Source organism: Sparus aurata, chromosome 2 (assembly GCF_900880675.1).
Source record: "Sparus aurata chromosome 2, fSpaAur1.1, whole genome shotgun sequence".
NCBI lineage: Eukaryota > Metazoa > Chordata > Actinopteri > Spariformes > Sparidae > Sparus > Sparus aurata.
The window spans coordinates 1741422-1764768 of record NC_044188.1 but is presented as its reverse complement, the minus strand read 5'-3'; the positions used below and the strand labels follow the sequence as shown (position 1 = coordinate 1764768).

Sequence of the window (23347 nt, the reverse complement as noted above, 5' to 3'; positions counted from 1 at the left end):
TCTATTCATCCCACCAAACCTCCCTCCAACCATTCCTTCCTGTTCACCTCAACAAACTCCCAGAATCCCTTGTTACCTTACAAACGTTCCCTGATCTCTCTACCTCAACAACACAGTCCTCTGATTCCTCTTCTTCCAGCTGAACTGGCCATCGTTAACCCGTCCTTACCTGAGCAGACTCCCCTCAGAGCTCCTCCTCCCTCTCTTCTTCTTCGTTGACGGTGAAGGCGTCCCCTGCAGCGACCCCTGTGGGGAGGGCGTGGCGCTTCCTTTGCTCCTCCCCGACATCCTCAGAGTCTTCCCCAGCTTCCCGAGCGTCTTCAGTGGGGACGTGAACTTCAGCGATCCCTTCCCTGAACCTCCTCCTCCACCTCCGTTCCCCTTCTTCCCCTCGTTGGCCTCGTTCTCGTCCTCCTCGTCCTCGAACGGGTTGCGGTCCCTCGGGCCGTCCCCGTCCAGCAGCGAGCTGCCGGGCGACCAGTGGTTGCCATGGCCGCCGTTACCGTGGATGCCGTCGTCGTCGTCGTTGTCGAAGGGGTTGTGATGGTGAGGGGTGATGTTGAGGCTCATCCTGCGCAGGATCAAAGCGTTGTCGAGAGTCGGACCGCCGCCTTTCAGACGCACCGGGAGGTTTTTGAAGATGGGCATGATGAAGCTGGGGGAGGGGGGACGGGAAGGGAAGAACCTGGGGAGGGAAGGGAGAGAGATCAATCAATCAATCAGTCAATCAATCAATGAACCCATCAATCATAAATATACAGAGCAGCAACCTGCTTGTTTCAGTAACGTAACTGGACACTTTGATGACAGACAGAATATGTTCTAAACCAAACAACGATGGAAAAGTTGAATCAATAAAACACTAAAAAAATAAAACAATAAATCAATAAAGATTTGATGCAACAGAACCATCGAGGATCCATAAACATAAATGAGTTCCTAAGAAAACAAAGACACTGGTGTGTTTTTATATTACATTCAAAACTCATTCAACATCCCGTAAATAAGATATAACAAACAGAACCGCAGGAACAGAACCACGGGAGCAGAACCGCAGAAACAGAACCGCAGGAACAGAACCGCAGGAACAGAACCACGGGAGCAGAACCGCAGGAACAGAACCGCAAGAACAGAACCACAAGCTGCACGAAAATGAACCAAAGGTAACAATCATCTAGTTTCTGCTTCATCTGTAAATGTGAATCCACTGCACGTTTATTAACGGCGTGTTTGTGGAGACAGAACCAGGTGTTTTAACCAGAACCATGGTGTGTTCTGAAGGAACCGTCCTCACTCTGAAACTGGAACTGTGAATGTCTGAACCAGCGTCTCTGAGTGAGAACACTCTGTTATTTAAAGCTAAATAATGTTGACTCAGAATCATTAACATGTTCAGTTAACTCGGTGACACATCTGACGAGGAAACCAGAGCAGAACCACGAGCTGGACGGGCCGATGACCTCGGACCGGTTCCTCCCACTGGTTCCTGTCTTTTTGTTGGTTAAATGAACTCAGTTAATAATTCAGTACATTATTGATTACATTAATGAATATGAAAGTTGGCAGCTCCTTCATGCTTCTGTCACGTCTTCCTCACAGTCTCATATCTGATCTGAACACGTTGTTAATAAAGCAACACTTAAGTTTATTACACACCTGAAGAACACACCTGCAACCATCCGTTCATTAAAGCTGCACAAAGATCTGTTGATCAAAGATCACCAATCATGAAGCACACACACACACACACACACGCACGCACGCACACACACACACACACACACACACACACACACACACACACACACGCCCAACAGATCCAGAAGGTAAAGTTTAACGAGGGAACACACACCTCACTTAACGCCATGGCAACCAAACAGACTCATTTCTGATTGGCTGCCGGTCTCATGTGTCACCTCCACAGTACACTGATGCTTCCACAGTTAGCTCACTCAAGGACATCTTCAAGGACTTCTTCAAGGACCCTTGAAAGCTCATCAACACAGCCAGGATCATTGTATCTGCCCCTGGAAAGTTTTGAAGTACTTCTCCACTCGTTACCTGGTGATTTAGCTTCAGGTGTTCTGTTACTGAGGTCAGAGCTGCTGCTCAGGGCAACAAGAAGCTCCGCCCAGTCATAAAGCAGCTGATGTCACATGTTGCCATGGAGATGAGCCATTAAGACATAAAGTGATGAAACATTAACAGACGGCCGCTCTGTGAGTCTCTGTAATCATTCATGGAGAACTCAGATGTGAAATCAACTCGCTGCTTCACATGAACGTTATCAGGACGGTTTCACTGAGCAAACACTGACGACGCTTTAATGCTCCAACGACTCGTCATCAACTGACGGATTCAGAGCCAAAACGTCTCCGGGGACGATTTATATGAAGCTCCAGAGGAGGCGGAGACGTGTCTGCAACACTGATTATTAAAACTGAGATTTACAAGTGAACAGAACTCAGCATTGTTCAGTCAGAACCAGCAGATCCACAGAGGACGCCACACTCAGGCTTCACACACCCAGACAATAAGAACAGCTGCACCAGCTAAACGCTATCAGAAATCTGAGACAAAAGACCATTCAGAACTCCCCTTAGAATCTTCATGGTTTTACATTTTCTACAATATCAACGTAAACCAGTGATAGTTATCAGTACATCTATGAGGTCACTGCTAACATGAGCTGCTAACAGCTAATTCAGCACAATTTTAATGCTGATTATTTGCTGACATTTCCAGCCTGCTAGCAGCTAGCCTCTTCAAGTGTACGTGGACAGGAAGTCTGTAGCCTTTCAGCTAACAAACTGTGTCCACGGCAACATTTTACTTTTCACACTGTTTACATCCCCCAAAGCATCATGGGAGCTAAATCCACTAATATGAATATTTCTCATTCTGCGTTATCAATATTTCTTGACATTGCTGAATCTCAGGATGTCAGAGTGTTGTACAGTGTTAATGTGAGGAAGTTCTGTTTGACGCTACGAAATCTAAATGTTTCCATCGAACTTTTCCACAGCGAGTGTCACAAAGTGCTGCCCCCCAGTGACAGAATCCAGTCTGTGACCGTGTGTGTGTGTGTGTGTGTGTGTGAGCGGATGTTGTTCATGGTTTTGCAGTCTCACCATCTCAGGACACACTGCTGCCAGAAATAGACACACACACACACACACACACACACACACACACACACACACACACACACACACACAGGACCACTGAGGAAGCCACACACACACACACTGGGGCACAGCGTGGCGTGGCAGTGGGAAGTGATTCAGCGGTGTTGCTTCCAGAAATACCCAGCAGCCCCGGCGGCGCTCACACACAACCTGTTTTCTTCAAGAGGGTCGCAGGGCATCGCGGAAGCTGCTGGAACAAACAATGGGAGCGGAAAGGACAGCGATATGTGACGGACGGAGGACGGGACTCCTGGGTCCCTGCTGGTCAGGGCCGGGTGTGGTCCGCCTCACAACCAGCACATCAGAACATCACAACACCAGAACCACCACACCAGAACATCACAACACCAGAACCACCACATCAGAACATCACAACACCAGAACCACCACATCAGAACATCACAACACCAGAACCACCACATCAGAACATCACAACAACCAGAACACCACACCAGAACATCACAAACACCAGAACCACCACACCAGAACATCACAACACCAGAACATCACAACACCAGAACCACCACACCAGAACATCACAACACCAGAACCACCACATCAGAACATCACAACACCAGAACATCACAACACCAGAACCACCACATCAGAACATCACAACACCAGAACATCACAACACCAAGAACCACCACATACAGAACATCACAACACCAGAACATCACAACACCAGAACCACCACATCAGAAACATCACAACACCAGAACATCACAACACCAGAAACCAACAAATCAGAAACATCACAACACCAGAAATCACAACACCAGAACCACCACAACCAGAACTCACAACACCAGAACCACCACATCAGAGAACATCACAACACCAGAACCACCACATCAGAACATCACAACACCCAGAACATCACAACACCAGAACCACCACATCAGAACATCACAACCCCAGAACATCAACAACACCAGAACCACCACATCAGAACATCACAACACCAGAACATCACAACACCAGAAACACCACATTCAGAACATCACAACACCAGAACATCACAACACCAGAACCACCACATCAGAACATCACAACACCAGAAACATCACAACACCAGAACCACCACACCAGAACATCACAACACCAGAAGCTACAAACCAGCTGAAACCTACAAAGTCTGAACCAGAGGCAGTCAGACTGTGACTCACTCACGGCTCAACATCACGGAAACTTTCAGCACCTGATTCTCACATTTGCGTAAAAATTCTGAATTCGTCTTGAAGTCAAACTCAGTCTAAACATCATATTTATAGATTCATGCTGACTTAACTCCCCGAGAACTTCATGATCCCTGCAAATAGATTCCAACACATCAAGAGACCAGAGACCATTCAGAACTCCCCTTAGAATCTTCATGTTTTTAAGACTTCTTCAGTAAAAAGAGATCCAGTTGTCTGTGCGTCCATGAGTTCACTACAGACAGGAGCTGCTAACAAGGTCAAATATACTCTGATACTATGAAAACAGACTAACTCAATCTGCTGCAACATTATTCTTCCTGTTTACATCCAAAAAAGCATCATGAGAACTAAATTCATTGATATGAATATTTCTCATTCTTCAGTATTTCTTGACATAACTCAAAATGTCAGCTAACGTTTTAGCAGCTGGTGTATAATTCATTCAGAGCTGTGAATTTTCCTGTTTGTCGTCTGTAACAAGTGAACAAAGACTGACTGACAGAGAGACAGACGGAGGAGATAAAACTCTCTGCTTTGTCTTTTTAATTATTCATGTTTAGAAGTTCAATTCAAATAAGACAAGAGAGAAAATGTGAGCTGCTTTCTGTTCCAGCTGAAAAGACGTGATTCAGTCGAGTCGGCTGAGGTGTCCACAAAACATTCACACAGCAAAAACTGTAAATGCTCCTTTAAAAACACAGATCAGCACCTCCCTGCACACACTCACCACACACACACACACACACACACACACACACACACACACACACACACACACACTCTGGTGTGTGTGTGTGTGTGTGTGTGTGTGTGTGTGTGTGTGTGTGTGGTCTCATGTGGACATGTTCAACATGACATTTATCCGTCATGAAGGTGAAAATGTCGCGACGTCTGAACGTCACAAGACACAAACAGGACGCCAGGAAGGGAGGCTGATATCCAATCAGCTGGCTCGGCCTCGACCTCATCGAGGAGCGCTTCGTGACTGATGACTGTTCTCTCTGTTTCCTTCAGCTCATCCATCAGCTGATTATCTGCAGTCGGCTCAAAATAAAAACAGGAATCATTTTTAATAAAATGACTTCCTGCTCCACCTCGTCTGTGTTTCCTGCAGCTGTGACGACCGACACGTTTCTATACGTTACACAACTGAAGAGTTCACTCAGGACGCCTTTAATGCATCTCAGTACATTTACTCATCTGATTACTTAAGTAACTAGTTACTTTACAGATTACATGCTGCATCTCAGCCGAAGCTGAACAGTTTAAAATGTATTTATTTTGTCATCAATCAGATGTTAAAACTTAATATCAGATACTTTAATACTTTTACTCGAGTACTATTCATATGTGTGAGTTTCTATCATACCAAAGTCATATTTTAACGTCACATCTTCTCTGACTCGAGTGATGTTTGATCACAACAGATTTTCTGGATTTAAATGTACAACTAAAGTTAATTCTGTATCTGCATGTGTGTCAAACGGCTCTGATGCGTGTAATCTGTAAAGTAACTAGTTACTGAAGTTGTAGCAGTCTAACTGTTTGACTCTGTTAGTTGGGCTGATCTCTCTCCTGACTGACTGCAGGGGTCAGATCACCTGCACAGGTGAGACTGACGCTGACTCCTGATGGAGGAGTGGAAGCAGCTGGGGTGTTTCCCTCACAGCCAATCAGAGCGTGACGACGGCCGTCTGAAAGGCTGAAGAGACGTGACACACGGCGGCTCTCACCCTCACACTGAATCTGCCCCTGACCCACTCAGAACCTCACTCAGAACCTCACTCAGAACCCCACTCAGAACCTCACTCAGAACCTCATTCAGAACCCCACTCAGAACCTCACTCAGAACCTCATTCAGAACCTCACTCAGAACCTCACTCAGAACCTCACTCAGAACCTCATTCAGAACCTCACTCAGAACCCCACTCAGAACCTCATTCAGAACCTCACTCAGAACCTCACTCAGAACCTCACTCAGAACCTCACTCAGAACCTCATTCAGAACCTCACTCAGAACCTCATTCAGAACCTCACTCCAGAACCCCACTCAGAACCTCATCAGACCTCATTCAGAACCTCACTCAGAACCTCACTCAGAACCTCACTCAGAACCTCACTCAGAACCTCACTCAGAACCTCATTCAGAACCTCACTCAGAACCTCATTCAGAACCTCACTCCTTCTCAGATCAGCAGACAGGATCTCTGTTCTGTTTGGGCCTGTTTGGTTTTTTCACAGCTTTCTGAGGGAACTTTGTTTATTTGGGAACCTCTTTAAACCTCGAGCCCTCTAAAATCAGATGAATGTAGTAAAGTTCAATATTTGCCTCAAAAACTGTAATTAATCAAAGTACTTGAGTAAATGTAATCAATTACATTCCATCATTTCTTTAGATACTCACGTACAACAACAACTGCTATCTGTAGTGATCTGGTGTTAGCATGTTAGCAGTAGCTGCCGACTGATGCTCACACACACACACACACACACACACACAGACACACACACACAGTGTTGTGTGTACACAGTGTGCTGGTGAATGGTTGGAATGATAAGTGTCAGTTTGATGTAGAAACACGTCTGCTGTGTTCAGGCGAACAGAGGTCGTCTGTGTGGCTGCTCCCTGATCAGCTGACTCACATGATCACAGGACGTCACTGTCGGACCCGGCAGGACCGATCCGGTATCAGACACATTAAATCTACTGTAGATCCAGATTCTTCTTTGGATCTGCATCAGATTGTTCTCACTCGTTAATTCCAGACACTTAAAAATGCCTTTTTAAAGAGACGATGATGAATTATTGATTATCCCTGAGAAACAACCAGGTGACATCACGAGCTCACTGCTGCAGGTCAGTTTGAATCTACAACAGATTTCCCATAATGCATCTGTATCCTTCATCAGAGCCGTCCTGCCACAGCTGGAACTACTTCTCCACCAATGGCAGCGTATCAATCCGCCCAGCGTGTTGGCCTGTAGATTCAGACCCACAATCCTCGGAGGCAGCGTCCTGAACCAAATGTTCAACTGGATCTTAATCTGGTGAGGCAAGAAGCAGGAAGCAGGGAGATCCTTCAGCTTATCAAAATAAAAGCAGATGTGGAAGATTAAAGCCTGGAGGCCGAACTCTGCTGCTACATCAACCGGATCAGAACAGAACCGGACGACCTCGTCACACTGGACCTCTGCTGGATCCTTCCACACATTTCAAAATAAGAGCGGACCAGCTTCTGTTAATATTTTTTATATATTCTTCTTGTTGTAACTTTAAAGGAGCATTCTGTAGTTTTATAGAAGAAAGTCAATCTGAGAATTTTAATATTTACAATATTAATGAGGTAACAATACAAACTGTGTTCATCAGTGAGTAAACCAGCTGTTCTCAGAGGACGAGAAGGTCCCAGAACACTGTCTGAAGCTGAAAGGTGGCAGGGTCCGCCACCTACATACACACTTTAAATGAAGTGTAATCTGTTTATGTTTGGTTTGATGAAGCGTTTGTGTTTCTGCAGCAGTCGTATCAACATTTCTAAAACAAGACGAGTGTTTCCTCTGAACACCTTCAGTAGATGATTGATGAGAGTCGAGCCGCTCTGATAAAAAGAACTTTAGTGGCTCCAAAGTCCCATCAGCCACCTCTCTGTGATGTCATCACTCAGTGGAGCCGATCACTGATTATTGATTATTAGTTTTACATCGTCACCACGATCAGGACGAACGACGGAGCACCAAGCAGCTGCTGATCAACAACATCTGTCTCCATCCCACTGTGAGCGCACCACATGTGACATCACTACGTATATATACACACATATATATGTATATTTATGTGTTATTTGATCCTCAGACACACTAACGAATGTGAGTCTGAGGGAACAACTTCTCATCCTCCTCGACAAACTCAATAAATATAATTAAATACTGTCAATAAACTGCAACTTTAATGTAACAAACAGAATATGAAGAGAAGAAGAAAGTGGCGTCACGTTGATGATCGATGAGGTCGCTAAGACGAGTTAGCTGACTGATGAGCTAATGTCGCTAACAGCTTTCTAAAACACTGATGTGATTATCAGATGATCAGAAACAGAAAACTAAAATCTGTAAACGATATCAAAGATCTTCAAAACTAATTAGGATAAAGTTACGTTAGCTTCGTCTTTCCAGCCGCGACAGAGTCACGCACAAACTTATAATAATGAAAACGATGATAACGACGATGATGAAGATGACGACGATGATGATGAAGATGACGATGATGAAGATGACAACGATGATGGTGAAGATAATAAGTGTGGCTGCAGGCCGACACAGATGGAGAGAGGGCAGCGACGAGGCAGAACCACACAAACTAATCAAACTATCAGATAACAGAGAGTGAGGTCACAGTTACCCACGATGCATCTGTCTTTCATTAAGCAAAAACTGTCGACTCAGCATCCTGGTGAGAGAAAACAGCTGTTAGAGAAAAATGTAATATTATCTTTTCCCCGCTCAGAGGAATGTGGAGTGGACGCTCCGGTGCAGCTGCGACAGCAGAGAGGTCACGAGCCCGACACACAACGAGCAGGAATCCAGTCACAGAGGAGAAGTTCTGCAGAACCAGCCAGTTCACCAGAGAAGAAGAAGAAGGTCAACATGTGGACGCACTCAGAGCTGATTAATGACGCTCACTGTTCTGTTCTGTTGTGTTCTGGGAACATGTTGGAAACATTCAGTTTCAATTTATTAAAGTTTTGTCACAAAATGACGAAACATCTCTGTTAGACGTCAACAAACAGTCTGAAGTTGTTTCAGTTTATTTTAATGTGATCGACTGTTGGAACCGGCAGATGAATCAATACTGTCGTCTGTTTAACGATAATCCAACATAACAGCCGAAGCTGATAATCAATAACCTCTGACAGAGGGAGCTGCAGACGTCCTGTCCTCTGTGTCTCATATTCAAACTGAACCCGGGCTTCTTGACCCGCTGTGAGAATCAGAACCTGCAGTTCTTCTAACGGCCACCAGAGGCTCCAACAGTGAGTCGATCCCATAAGAGCCCAGAATTCATCAGAACATAACAGAGTCCGTTTCTTCACTCTCACTTCCCGACCGGTCCGGATGAACGAGCCGCGGAGGAGCTGAGTTCTGATGTTAGAACGTAACTCTGCTTCACTTCATCAACGTTCAGAGACGAGCAAGACGACTGCAGGAGAGACAGAAACGTCTGCTGAGTGCTGAGTCAGCCACAGGGAGGCGTGGTCCGCCACAAGCTCCGCCCAGTTTAGCTTATTTTCTGACATTTTGAATGTGACACGTCTAATAACACCTGAGAATGGAGTCAAGCCCAGAGAGCAGCTGGTTGTTGCTCGCTGTCAGTAAAGTGTTCAGCTCTCCACTTCCTTTGTGTGTGAACACTGATAGCTTGTTAGCTTTAGCTTCAGCTCCACCTCTGCACATTTCTGATTAGCCAGTGGAATAACTGTCAGCAGGTGTTCAGTGCTGCAGGACACTGTGTGGGGGTGTGTGTGTGTGTGTGTGTGTGTGTGTGTGTGTGTGTGTGGGTGTGCGTGTGTGTGTGTGTGTGTGTGTGTGTGTGTGCAGGTGAAGCTGCAGCATCAGCAGCTCCTCTCAGAGTCACTGGACCAGTTTTCTGTTTCAGACGGATCAAATGTTCAAACATCTGCACGATTCAACAGGAACATGTAAAACTACTTCCTGTTTAACAGCTCACATACTTTTACTTTGGTGACGTTTCAGGTCAGAACTTTAAGTACTGCAGAGTGTGTGTGAGTACTTTTACTGCAGCGCAGGTCCGGATGTGTCTGAAGGCTGCCGAGGTCGTAAAGGAGATCAGGGTGTGTTATTTACATCACTTTATTACCTGTGATGATCCGGAACACTAACTGACCAACGTGTGTGTGTGTGTGTGTGTGTGTGTGTGTGTCAGTCAGTAAAGAGGTCAAAGACGAGAAACTGAGAGGAGGGAAGAAGAAGAAGAAGAAGAAGAAGAAGAAGAGGAATGACGGACAGATGAAGAGACTCTGGACTCGCTGACTCAGCTCATTTATCAACGATGTGGAGAGTGTGTCAGTGAACGCAGCGCAGGACAACAGACTGTGTGACTGTGATGATGTAGCAGAACCAGAACACAGAGGACCGGAGCGGGTCCGAATATATAAACTGACTCAGAGACTGAACCAAAACCAGCAGCTGAAAGAGGCTAAAGGTCTCTGCAGACAGTCACACACACACACACACACACACACACACACACACACACACTCTCACACACACACACACACACTCTCACACACACACACACACACACACACACACACACTCTCACACACACACACACACACACACACGCACACTCTCACACACACACACACACACACACACTCTCACACACACACACACACTCAGTGATGATATATTCAAGCGTCAGAGGAAACACAGACGTCAGGCCCGTCACTCTGCTGTGTTCTGACTCTTCAGTCTGGGTCTGTTGGTTCTGAGTCTGACGAACTCTTCCTGCTCTTTCTGAGACAACACACTCAGTTAATCGGTGACATTTCCTGCTGCCTCAAACGCACCGTGTCGTCCACAGCACAGAGTCACAGAGACAAACTGCAGAGTCATGAAACCTTTAAACCAGCTTCAGAGTGAGCCGAGCTGCTGGGATCCACCCAGACACTCAGAACCACAGTCCACCTCTGACCTTCAGACCTGCAGGTCAAACTGTCTCACACTCCACAGAACTAATCCTCTGCCCGACCAGAACCCAGAAACTGGATCAGTGAGCAGGAAAATATAAAACCACTTTGATTTGATGAAGTTTTCATGCAGAAACTGTCTCAGAGTTTCAGCTCTGCTGAGTTTCTGAGAGGCTTCAGACATTTTCTCTCTTTGAGCTTCAGCTTCGGTTAATAAACAGTGAAATGAGAATAATCCAGATGAACTGTTCACACCTCATGTGTGACTCCGACCAGAACACAGAACACATCCTGCAGAGTCCAGTCTCTAACTCTTCAACCTACTGATCAATCTACGCAATAATCACCAATAATCACCAATAATCACAAGTCTCACTCAGCAGTCTCCTTCATCATCATCATCATCATCATCAGTACTCACAGCTGGGACTCATGGTTGCGGGTCAGCGGATCAAACTGTCACCAGAAGCCGACTGAGGAGTCACAAGCGGCGGACACACGGAGAGATGTTCACGGAGAGACGCGGAGCTCCGAGCGGCTGCTTCACTGACCAGCGGAGACCTGAGACTCCGTCTGCAGGGTCCAACTGTAGAGTCCAACTGTAGAGTCCAACTGTAGAGTCCAACTGTAGAGTCCGTCTGCAGGGTTCTGACCGTCAGCCTCTCTGGTTCTGACTGTCAGCCTTCGGGCAAACCGCAGTGGAGGAATAAAACCACTTTGTGATGCGTTCAAGTGCGGTCGGAAATGTCGCAATCAGGAGTGTCGCAACAAGTGTTTTTTTTTTCTAAGCGTGAGCTCAGCTGCAAGTGTGTCCTTGTTTTGTATTTTCACAAGTTGTTGAAAATGAAACTTTATTGATAAAAGGAACCAAAACACATCCATCTTCCCTCCTTCCTATTTAAAATATCTTTGTTAGACACGAGCTTCTCTCTGCTGTCATCAGCCTTCACTCAGTCTGCTGTTCACTCTTAAAGGGAGAGCACAACGATTTTAACCAAACACACTGTTAATATGAAATAACAACTTCAGTGTGCTACATTTACAACCAGGTGTGTTGAAACGTCTTCAGGTGTTTCAGCTGCTCCAGAACTTAAAGGAACAGTTCATCAAAATAATAAAATAATGATAATAATAATAATAAAAATAAAAATAAAAATAAAAATAAAAAATTCAGTTTCAAACTCCACAGAACATTTCTGGAGCCTCACAGCAAAAAAAAAAAAACCCTCCAAAACGTCATTAAATCTTAGCAGAATCAGCTGTTAGCACTTCCTGTTAGCAGTGAACCTGTGGACGTACAGACAGCCGTCACTGGGTCACTGTGGTACTGAAGAGAAGTTAAAACATGATGTTTCTCAGGCAGGTTCTGAACATGTGAGGAGCTTCAGGTCTGCAGAGGCCCGGGATCACCAGCTGATGTGAGGACACGTCATTCAACCCTCAACGTGTGGTCGCTAACGCTTTTAGCTTAGCGGCTACAGTGAGGATTTAAAAATAGTGTGAATAACTTGTCGGATCAGAACAAATGTATCGATGGAACAACGTTAGATCCATTCTGGGATCAATTCAACAACATCTGTGTTGTTTCAGCAGCATCTCAAACAGCCGACTGTCACATGAGAACGTTCCAGTTCTCCTCCTCATTCTATTACAACAGAACAAAGAGGTTCTGTTCTGGTCCCTCCTGGTCTCCCCTGGTCCCTCCTGGTCCCTCCTGGTCCTGGTCTGAGTCTCAGCCTCACTCTGTTTTTCAATATATTAAACTACTTCCTGTTTATTTTCTTTTTTAAAAAAATCTGTCTCAGATTTCACTTAACAAGGACGTTATTACAATGTGTGTGTGTGTGTGTGTGTGTGTGTGTGTCTACATTCCTGTGGCTGGGAGTCATCGGTCAGTCATCTAGTAAACACACACCTCACAAAAGAGCTGACACAACACTCATTAACTATTTTGACTGCTTTCAACACAGGTCACACATACACACACACAGACAGACACACACACACACAGACACACGCGCACACACACACACACACACACACAGACTCTGCCTCCTCTGTGCTGATGGACAAACAGAAGTTATGAAACATGTTGTTGATCTTCAGCCTGATGAAGGTGAAGAAATTAAAAAATATTGATTAAAAGCAGCTTAATGTGATTTAAAGTTACACTTCCTGTCTGGCAGCGACCTCTAGTGGCTGTGGGAGAAATCACAGCAGCAAAGAAGGACGTGAGGTGAAGAGCTCGTACAGAGACCAGCAGTGTTGAGTATAACGGCGTTACTAACAGGTAATCTAACTAATTACTATTTCCATCATTACAACACCGTTACTGTTACCGACTATTAAATGTGGCGCGTTACAAACTGAAGCTGCTCATTGAAGCTGTTGTCATCCAACTCGGCTCTCAGCCACCGGAGCTGCAGAGCTGTTTTATTTAATTATTTTTTTTAGCTTGGCGAGGGAGGAGGGAGGAGGGAGGGGCGGGACAACCGCATAAGTGATGATGATTGGCTCTCTAAGGTAGAGTGAGAGTTTGTAAGCCAATCAGAGGCGATGTTCAGTTTACACACAAACCACACACGCACACAGCAGCCTAACACACACACTATATAGCAGAGGTGAGCTGCAGCAATGGCGAGTCCGGAGGGAAAGTTTTCACAGTGGAAGTACAGACACGACTTTAATCTCCTTTGTCCACGTCTGTCTTAAGTAACTCTGATCTAATGAATCATCTCTCAGCGGCACACGCTTCTACAATGCTAGTGGCCAAAAACTCTGTTGTCCGCTGCTGATGATGATAGCAGGCTAGGTGTGGCTAACGTGAGCTCCGCTAACAGCTTCACTAAAGCTTGTGACACAGACTGAACTGAATGCAATGATAGACAGGTATGTTGTTGAGAACTTGCTCCTGTTATCATCAGCTGACTCAGACTCCTTCAGAGCCTCACTGGTAAAATATCAGGCAGAGCAGGAGCCGGTCCTCCATGCAGAGAGACAATAGTTACTTTTCCTGGTAACTAATTACTTTTATAGTGGAGTAATTCCGTTACTAACTCAGTTACTTTTTGGGAGAAGTAACTAGTAACTATAACTAATTACTTTTTAAGAGTAACGTGCCCGACACTGGAGACCAGAGACCAGGTGGACTGATGTGACTGATGTGAGAACGAGCTGAGTCTGTGTTTCTGACTCTCTCGTCACCTCCTGGTTTCTCACTTTGTTTCATATTAGAATGTGATGAACTGAAGCGACGTGAACATCAGACAGAACACACGGAACGTTCCTTCTCTTCAGATCTTTGATGTCTTTGATGTTTTAACTTCTTCTGTCCTGAAGGTTTTTGTACCAAAGACAAAATAATAACTTCATAAAAACTTTTAATGAAGCTTTAAGATCTCTCAGAGAACTGATTCACAACATGAACGTAACATTTTCAGATTTCACTCTCGGTCGTTGACTTCCAGTCGTGTTCAGAGAAAGTGGTTCTGACTCATCGGGTCAGCGGGTCACAAAACGAGAAGTGTTGGATTTATTCTGCTGCGTCGCTGGTTTCATGTTCAGCTGTTCCCAGATCAGAAACGAAACAAAGATCATAACTCTCATTTTAAACTCTGCTGACGGGACACATTTACTCTGATTACTCAGGTCTTTACAGTCTGTCGGCGCCGCTCACGGGTCCAGTTTGTGTTGATTTCTTTTCTTTATGTTTCTTGATAAATGAAAAGAAAATCTGATTAAGTCACTTTCAGTTTCCTTCTTTGATTCTTTCTGATGTAAAACAGCTTCACTGTCTCAGTTTTTACTGATTCTAACAAATGTTACATAAAAAATACAATAAAATCACTGTTGTGGTGTTTTTGCGCCCTCAGTCGTGTCTGCAGGTTCATCAGGTGGCGTTCGGCCCCGTGGTCACTACCTGATGTCAGAATCACCTGCACGACTACGTCCACCATCTTGGACAGCCAGGTACGGCAACTCCATGTGGACAAACCTCACGCGGACCTGCTGACGATCATCACTGATTTAATAAGACGACAATAAAGATTTAGGATGGAGATTAAAAGGTATTTTTGTTTGTTTATTTGTTTGTTTGTGTTTGTTTGTTTATTTGTTTATGTTTGTTTGTTTGTGTTTGTTTGTTTATTTGTTTGTTTGTGTTTGTTTTATGTAAAATGATGCTCTTCAGTCTGATAATTTGATTTAAATGTGAACATGGGGGCGGGACTTGATAAGCTTTGGCTTCTCCCGCTTTTCCCTTTCGGCCATGTGTGTTGTATTATTTGAACAATGATGAAATGTGATGTTTATGAATTGACATATCCGAAACAAACAACATAAATAAATAAATAAAAAACACAACTCAAAGGTCGATCAATAAGTTCAATAAATAATCACTGACATGTTTTTGTCGGTGGCGTCCGGTCGCCTGTCGTAGCCAGCGTTGGAAACGGAGCTTTTAAAAAGTAACTTATTACGTTACGAGATTACTTTAAAAAGTAACTTATTACGTTACGAGATTACTGCCATTAAAAAGTAACTTGTCAGAGAACTTTACAGTCAGACTTCTGTGTGACTCACGTGTTGTACGGTCCAGACAGCGCGGCGCCGGCTGCATGTGGACCTGTGAGTGTTTGGACTCTGCGTCAGACAGACAGCAGCAGTCTGTGAGACAGCTCATCACTTCCTGGAAGTAAAATATAGTAAACATGCCGGACGGTGTCGTCCTGAACAGGAAGTGAGCTCTGTGACTTACATCATAATGACTTCCTCCCAGCATGCACTGGGGCTCCTCACCTCACAGCAACTCAACAGAAAATGAAGGTTCGGACTGAAACACACACACACACACACACACACGTGCACACACACACACACACACACACACACACACACACACACACACACACACACTTCTTGTTCAGTACAGAGAGAGCCTGTTTAGCTTAGCTTAGCATAAAGACTAGAGGCAGGGGGAAACTGTTAGCCTAGCTCCATCAACATCCACCTTCACCTCCTCCCTCAGTGATGTTTGAGCAGCTTGGAGACGTTTTAACGGGCCTGGTGCCGGACGGGTGGAGTCTGTAGAAGTTCTGTCACCAACATGAGTTTAAGATCACGTCTGAAGGAAATGGACCTCATGTTTCCTGTGATCGTCAGATTCTCATGTTTTCATGACGGACCATCCTCTGTGAGTTCACTGACTTCTGCTGGACTGTCAGAGGTCCAGTGTGGAGGACAGAACCTCGGCGCTGGACCGGCTGTGTCTGATCCAACAGACATGTGGACAGAGATCAACACGGTGTCCCTCCATCACAGATCACTTCCTGTTCTGCAGACGCATCATCGCTCTCAGAGACACTGTGATGATGTCACAGCTCAACAAAACAAAACAACATGAAGCTGTGAAGAAAAGTTTTACAACCAAACAAACTAAAGAAGAAGATGAACGAATCAACGAGCAAATGTCAAGTCCAGAACCTCAGAACCTCAGAACCTCAGAACCTGAGGACCTCAGAACCTGAGGACCTCAGAACCTGAGAACCTCAGAACCTCAGAACCTCAGAACCTGAGAACCTGAGAACCTCAGAACCTCAGAACCTGAGGACCTGAGAACCTGAGAACCTCAGAACCTCAGAACCTGAGAACCTCAGAACCTCACGTCCTGGTGACAATAAATATGTACATGATCACATCTGAAGACTGAGCCTGGAGCCACGATCAGCTGTTGGACCTGCAGGAGTTCTGCTCCCTGAACTCACACACACACACACACACACACACACACACACACACACACACACACACACTCACACACACACACACACACACACACAGGTTAAATAAGCAGCTCTTACCTGTTTCTTCTGTTTGTGTAGAATGAAGGTGATCATCCACCGTCTCCTCAGGACTGTGACATCTCTGCCACAGTGTGTGTGTGTGTGTGTGTGTGTGTGTGTGTGTGTGTGTTGCAGGTTGATGGTACTCCACAGTGAGCTGCGGTTCTGGTTCTGGTTCTACTGTTTGTCTGTAAAGTAATAAGCCGCTGATGTTCCTGCAGACGGTTCTCCTGCTCCGTCCTGATGTGAAGATCCGCTGCAGGTTCTGTCCTCCTCTGCTCTGTCAGATGTTCTCCTGGGTTCTGTGGGGTTCTACCGTTCCTCCGTCTCCTCTCCTGGTTCTCCTGCTGCTGGTTCTGTCTCACTCCGGCTCCTGGTTGAGCTCTGGGAGTTCTGCTCCTTGTTTCCTGTTTGTTTTATTTTCTAGCTGCAGCAGGAAATGGTCATCTTTTCCTCTTCCTCCCCCCGCTGCCGACCCCCAGCACACACACACACACACACACACACACACACACACACACACACACTCACACACACACACACACTCACACACACACACACTCACACACTCACACACACACACACACACACACACACACACACACACACACCACACCCTGGTCTTAATGAATGGTCACTTTGCTGTCACTGCTGCAGCAGCGCCCCCTGGTGGAGTTTAGTGGTTTGCTGTCTTTGCTCAGTCACCCCTGCTGCTCCGGACCAACCCGAACCAGAACCCTTACCCCAACCGAACCAGAACCCTTACCCCAACCGAACCAGAACCCTTACCCCAACCGAATCAGAACCCTTACCTGAACCGAACCAGAACCCTAACCCTTCCCCAAGATTAGAAAAAGTGCGAATACAAACATGTCCCAATCACCTCGACATGTCCTGAAACATGCTCCTAAACTAGGCACCAAAACTTTGTCAAAGTTCATCTCAGATCTAATTCACTTTGCAAGCCTGCCTCCAACCTAACCAGAACCAGAACCCTGACCAGAACCAGAACCCAAACACGGATGAACCAGTGAGTCCCTCAGAACAACAGCTGTCATGTCTCAGGATATGATGCGGCTGTACTGACTCATCTGATCTGTTTGTGGTTGTTCGCTGCAGGATGGAGGAACAGATGACGACTGGATTGTTCTGTTTGGGTGAACTGTTCCTTTAACCGTATATAAATCCATGACTAACAGCTGTAGTTGCCTTTACCTCCGGCTGTGTCTTCACCTCGTACAGACTCAGTTTGCTTTAGTTCCTCTCTGCGGCTCAACTTGAGCCAGCGACAGATTTTTCACGTGTTATTTTATTCTGATATTTCCCTGCTGGCTGCGAAGCCGCTCGCGTCTCTCTGGACGACGCCTGCTTCAGTTTCCTCCATTAAAGGTGATGATGGATGTTCAGGGTCTGCAGACTGACTCCAGATCAGACGGGACGAATCCTGCAGCTGCTTCCTGTCATGAAACATGAACTGTGAGTGAAACGTTAACGTTCAGACGATAAATGAATCATTAATATCTCTGATGTTTTAGTCTCTGTGCAGTCGTTAGAGTCACTTCCTGTCCTGCAGTCACGTCTTCATTTACACTCGTAGCTGGAAATAAATCAATCATTTCATATTTACTGAAGTATTTTTATCACAAGTATTTCACATGTTACATTTTAAGTCAGATAAAAACATAATCAACCTGATCAATAAAGATTATATGTAGAAATAAAAGAATAAATTAAACAATATTAGTTTGTTTCCATTTAGATATGAAATTATTTGCCTCTTTATTTATTTATTGCAACATGTATCTATCTCTATATTTTTCTACATTTTGAAATATCAATTAATTTATATTATTTATTTGTTTCTTTGAATTATTTTGGCAAAAAAATGTAATTTAAAGCATTCATATGATTTTATTCTTTCCTATATTTATTTATTTTACAGTTATTTGCAGTTTAACATTTATTGATTTCAGTGTTTATATATAATTATAGTTTATTATAAATATTTATATCTTTTACTTACAATCCATATTTATTTATTCCCCAATGATGTCATTATTATTATTATTATTATTATTATTATTTTCTTGCTTTAAGTTGCTGATTTATTTTTTATCATCAGTCTTGTTAATTTCTTTTGTGTTCACTGATTTTGTCCCTCTGCAGCCTCCGTACACTGAGAGGCCCTCCCTGTCACCATGGTTACTGAGTTACGGTACATGTGGGGGCTGCTCGTCTGCAGCCTCAGTGACAGAACCTGAAGCTCTGTGATTGGAGGACCGTTGGTGAGATGCACCCTGGGAGTCGTAGTTGACTTCTCAGGGTTTCTGTCCTGCTCCTCTGATCTGGGATCAGTCCGTCACACCGTGCTGATGATGATCTGTCGCCCTCTGCTGACACGAAGCTGAACCGCAGAGTTTCATCACATCAACACACTGTGACAGCATGTAAATGATCCAATGAATATTATTATACTTAATGAATATTATTAATAACTTCATTATTACACTGAACTGATTATTTGAAGTTATTTCATCGTCCATTTTCATCATAATTGTATTTTTTCTGTCATTAAAGATGTTTTCTCACCGAGTTCCTGCTCGCTTCTTGTTCCTGAAACCAGAAGATCAATAAATGTACGTTAATTATTTAATTTAATTCATGTGATAATCAACACGCTGTTCTGTTAAGAGACGAGTCAGCAGCTCCACAGATATATTATATATATATGTATAATGAAGCTATTTAACTGGGTGTGAAATAATTCTTTGTTTCCTAAAATAAAAGACTGAAGGCGTCAGAACATCTTGGTGGAGCAGAGACAACAGAACAGCTCTGAGTGAAGCTGATCTCAGACCTGTTGTTGTGCAGCAGAGATGGAAACACATGAAAGATTCAGTCGTGATTTATTCACATGTGTCAACAACATGGACCTCAGAATGCTTTTATTGTTGTATCTGTTAGACTTTTACATCAGTAATACAAAAGATTTAGGGCCCTTCAAAATAAAACTCCTTCAGATAAAAAACTACATTAAATTTTACATTCAGAAAATAAAAGTCTTATAATCCAACGTGATGTAAATGAATGATGTCGTCAGGCTCCGCCCACCGCCTCCATCAGACAGGAAGTGATCAGACGTAAGCTTTGGAGCTGCTGCCGTCGGAGGCCGGAGCGGCCCGGTAGATCTGCGGACCTCGACTGGTTTTGGTGAAGTTGTATGAAAACTGCCTGCAGAGAAACACAAAGTTTGTGATGATAATCAGCAGAAACTCTTCATCCACATGACACAAGAGAGGAGAAGGTGGAGGTTTACCCTGCAGGGGGGGCGGGGGGAGTCCTCCTGCAGGAGCAGCACAGCATCGACCCTCCCAGGACCGCCAGACAGGAGGAGGCCCAGCCCAGATACAGACCAGTACCCAGCTCGAACCTGCACCAACACACACACTGTTAGGGCAGGAAGTCTCACACACACACACACACACACACACACATCACTGTGGAGGAGTGTGTGACTGACCTGACTCGTCCGTTAAGCGGGTCGTAGAAGTCCTGGATGACCCGGCCGGCGTACCAGGAGACGGCGATCAGCGTGAAGAGGCCTGAAGAGGAAACAAGACTTCTGATCAACAAACTGTCGTTCATCCAAAACCTGCTGCAGACGGATCGGCTCGTACCGGACAGGATGAACTGGATCCCACCGGCCAGGGCGATCTGCTCTTTGGCATATTCTGAGGTTCTGCCGATCTTGGTGCACTTCAGTCCCAGAATAGAGACGATGATGGAGGCCAGACCGACCAGCAGGGACAGGATCATCAGAGCCCTGCAGACCTGCAGGTGGACTGAACATCACAACACACGCAGCAGGACGTAAACACAGTGGTTCTGAACACGACTCCGGTTACAGAACCTCAACAGGTACAAGACATAACTGAGTCAGACCCAGTGGTTCCTCACCCGGCAGACCCAGGACCGTCTTGAACTTGCTGCACTGAATGGATCCCAGCGAGGTCGCAGCGCAGCTCATCCACAGACCTTCATACTGCCACTGACTGCTGGAGATCGACTCCACCTGACTCCTCACCTTCCACACCTGAGAGGAGGTACAGCTGGACTGCAGACACCAGGACACCACGCCCAGAACCAGACCCACAACCTGCAGAGCCACTGCCATGATGCTGAATGTCCCCACACACACCTGGAACACCTGGAGCACCTGGAACACCTGGAACACCTGGAGCACCTGGAACACCTGGAACACCTGGAACACCTGGAACACCTGGAACACCTGGAACACCTGGAGCACCTGGAACACCTGGAGCACCTGGAACACCAGGAGCACCTGGAACACCTGGAGCACCTGGAACACCTGGAGCACCTGAAACACCTGGACACACAGCAGGATGTCAACAAGACCAGCACACATGTTCCGTGTGTTTGCAGATGAAGATAATCAATCAGACGACGGTGTCAGTTAGTTCTGTTGGGGTTCCTCGGGGTTCTGGTCTTGGTCCTCTGTCTTAGAACCCCAGATGGGAAGAAGACCAAGAACAGAACCCTGAGGAACCTCCACAGTCTGATGAAGACTTTCAATAATCTCGGTCCAATTGGTGTGTTCCTGTTTCTTGGTTGTTCCTGAAGACTTTGTCCTGTCACAGAACTTCTGGCTCCATGTGAGGCGGGTCGAGTCGGGTCAGGTCGGGTCGGTTCGGGTCGTCTCCTTCCTTCATATCGTTTCATATTTAAAAAGTTCAGTGGTTTTGTTGAGCAGCTGCTGACTGAAGCTTTATCGTTCACACACAGGAGGATTATTTTCAGTGTTGGATCAGCCGTCACGGACCTCCTGAGGATCCTTTCAACATAAAACTACTTCCTGTTTCAGTCACATGTGCTCATCCTCAAATAGAACTGATTTAAATGTGAAACCTGAAACATGTTCAGTGAAAACTTGTCTGCTGAAGATGAAGAACAAACAAACGAAACATGAGACTGAGAACTGATTCATGTCGTCACTGAACAGACGATCCGGTCTGAACCCTCCGACACGAGACCACATCGGTCTGAACCCTCCAACGTGAGACCACATCGGTCTGAACCCTCCGACGTGAGACCACATCGGTCTGAACCCTCCAACGTGAGACCACATCGGTCTGAACCCTCCGACGTGAGACCACATCGGTCTGAACCCTCCGACGTGAGACCACATCGGTCTGAACCCTCCGACGTGAGACCACATCGGTCTGAACCCTCCGACGTGAGACCACATCGGTCTGAACCCTCCGACGTGAGACCACATCGCTCTGAACCCTCCGACGTGAGACCACATCGCTCTGAACCCTCTGACATGAGACCACATCAGTCTGAACCCTCCGACATGAGACCACATCAGTCTGAACCCTCCGACATGAGTCCACATCAGTCTGAACCCTCCGACATGAGTCCACATCGGTCTGAACCCTCCGACATGAGACCACATCAGTCTGAACCCTCCGACATGAGACCACATCGGTCTGAACCCTCCGACATGAGTCCACATCAGTCTGAACCCTCCGACATGAGACCACATCGGTCTGAACCCTCTGACATGAGACCACATCAGTCTGAACCCTCCGACATGAGACCACATCGGTCTGAACCCTCTGACATGAGACCACATCAGTCTGAACCCTCCGACATGAGACCACATCGGTCTGAACCCTCCGACATGAGACCACATCGGTCTGAACCCTCTAACACGAGACCACACAGTCTGAGAACATGAATCACTTCTTACCTTTCTGCTGATCTGGAGGCTGAAGTGCAGTTTGTTTTAATCTCTGCTGTCGGCTCGTCTGCGGCTGGCTGTCAGGTTTGTGATGTGGAGTCTCTGTGGACCTGATCTGATCCTCGGGGCTCTGCTGGTCTTCAGGGTCGATGAACTCGCCTCTGAACACACAGAACTGTTGACACACCAGAAAACAGAGTTTCACCTCGACTCTGTTTGTTGTGAGCAACTGTTCAACTGGTTTATAACATCTGAGTCAATCTGGAGGAAAATGTTTCAGGTTCAGCTTTGAGGCGGAGGAGGAAGAAATGTTCAGACTTCAGTAAAAGTAGTAAAACCACAGTGAGCTGGTTCAGTCCACTGGTTCCCAACATCGGGTCGGGCCCCTCCAGAGGGCCGTCGGATCAATAACGGGAGAAGATAGAATAAATAAAAAGTTCACTGTGGTGTGATTGTGTAAATCAAGTTTCATAATAATTACAAGTTATATATCATAAAGTTACTAATAATCAATACAAAAATCTATATTCTGAGATGTGTGTGTGTGTGTGTGCAGTTATATATATTCAGTTATATTTGTCATATTGTTGTTCTATATAGTAGAAACTAGCACACACACACACACACTCTCTCTGTGTTTGTC

The 23347-nt window shown here is 45.5% G+C and overlaps 2 protein-coding genes across 3 annotated transcripts in view; both read right to left on the bottom strand.

Moving 5' to 3' along the window:
• exoc3l2b (exocyst complex component 3-like 2b) overlaps positions 1 to 17092 on the bottom strand; it is a 38697-nt gene extending 21605 nt beyond the window's left edge. Inside the window, exons 1-2 of one of the 2 annotated variants that reach the window (XM_030397975.1) lie at positions 16959 to 17092; positions 170 to 685 (exon numbers count right to left, since the gene is read on the bottom strand). In XM_030397975.1, coding sequence (XP_030253835.1) covers positions 170 to 648 — 479 coding nt within the window. In that variant the 5' untranslated portion in view covers positions 649 to 685; positions 16959 to 17092. Of the gene's footprint in view, positions 1 to 169; positions 686 to 11521; positions 11793 to 16958 lie in introns of those variants that run through there. The other variant, XM_030397983.1, reaches the window with a different exon arrangement.
• Positions 17093 to 19829: 2737 nt separating this feature from the next.
• Positions 19830 to 22756, bottom strand: LOC115570034 (claudin-1-like). The gene is made up of 6 exons (XM_030398264.1): positions 22714 to 22756; positions 20898 to 21237; positions 20618 to 20782; positions 20461 to 20542; positions 20257 to 20370; positions 19830 to 20171 (listed from the first exon to the last, which is right to left on the bottom strand). The coding sequence occupies exons 2-6, from the start codon at positions 21112 to 21114 to the stop codon at positions 20075 to 20077; spliced, it is 675 nt and encodes a 224-aa protein (XP_030254124.1). The 5' UTR covers positions 21115 to 21237; positions 22714 to 22756; the 3' UTR covers positions 19830 to 20074.
• Positions 22757 to 23347: the final 591 nt, after the last annotated feature.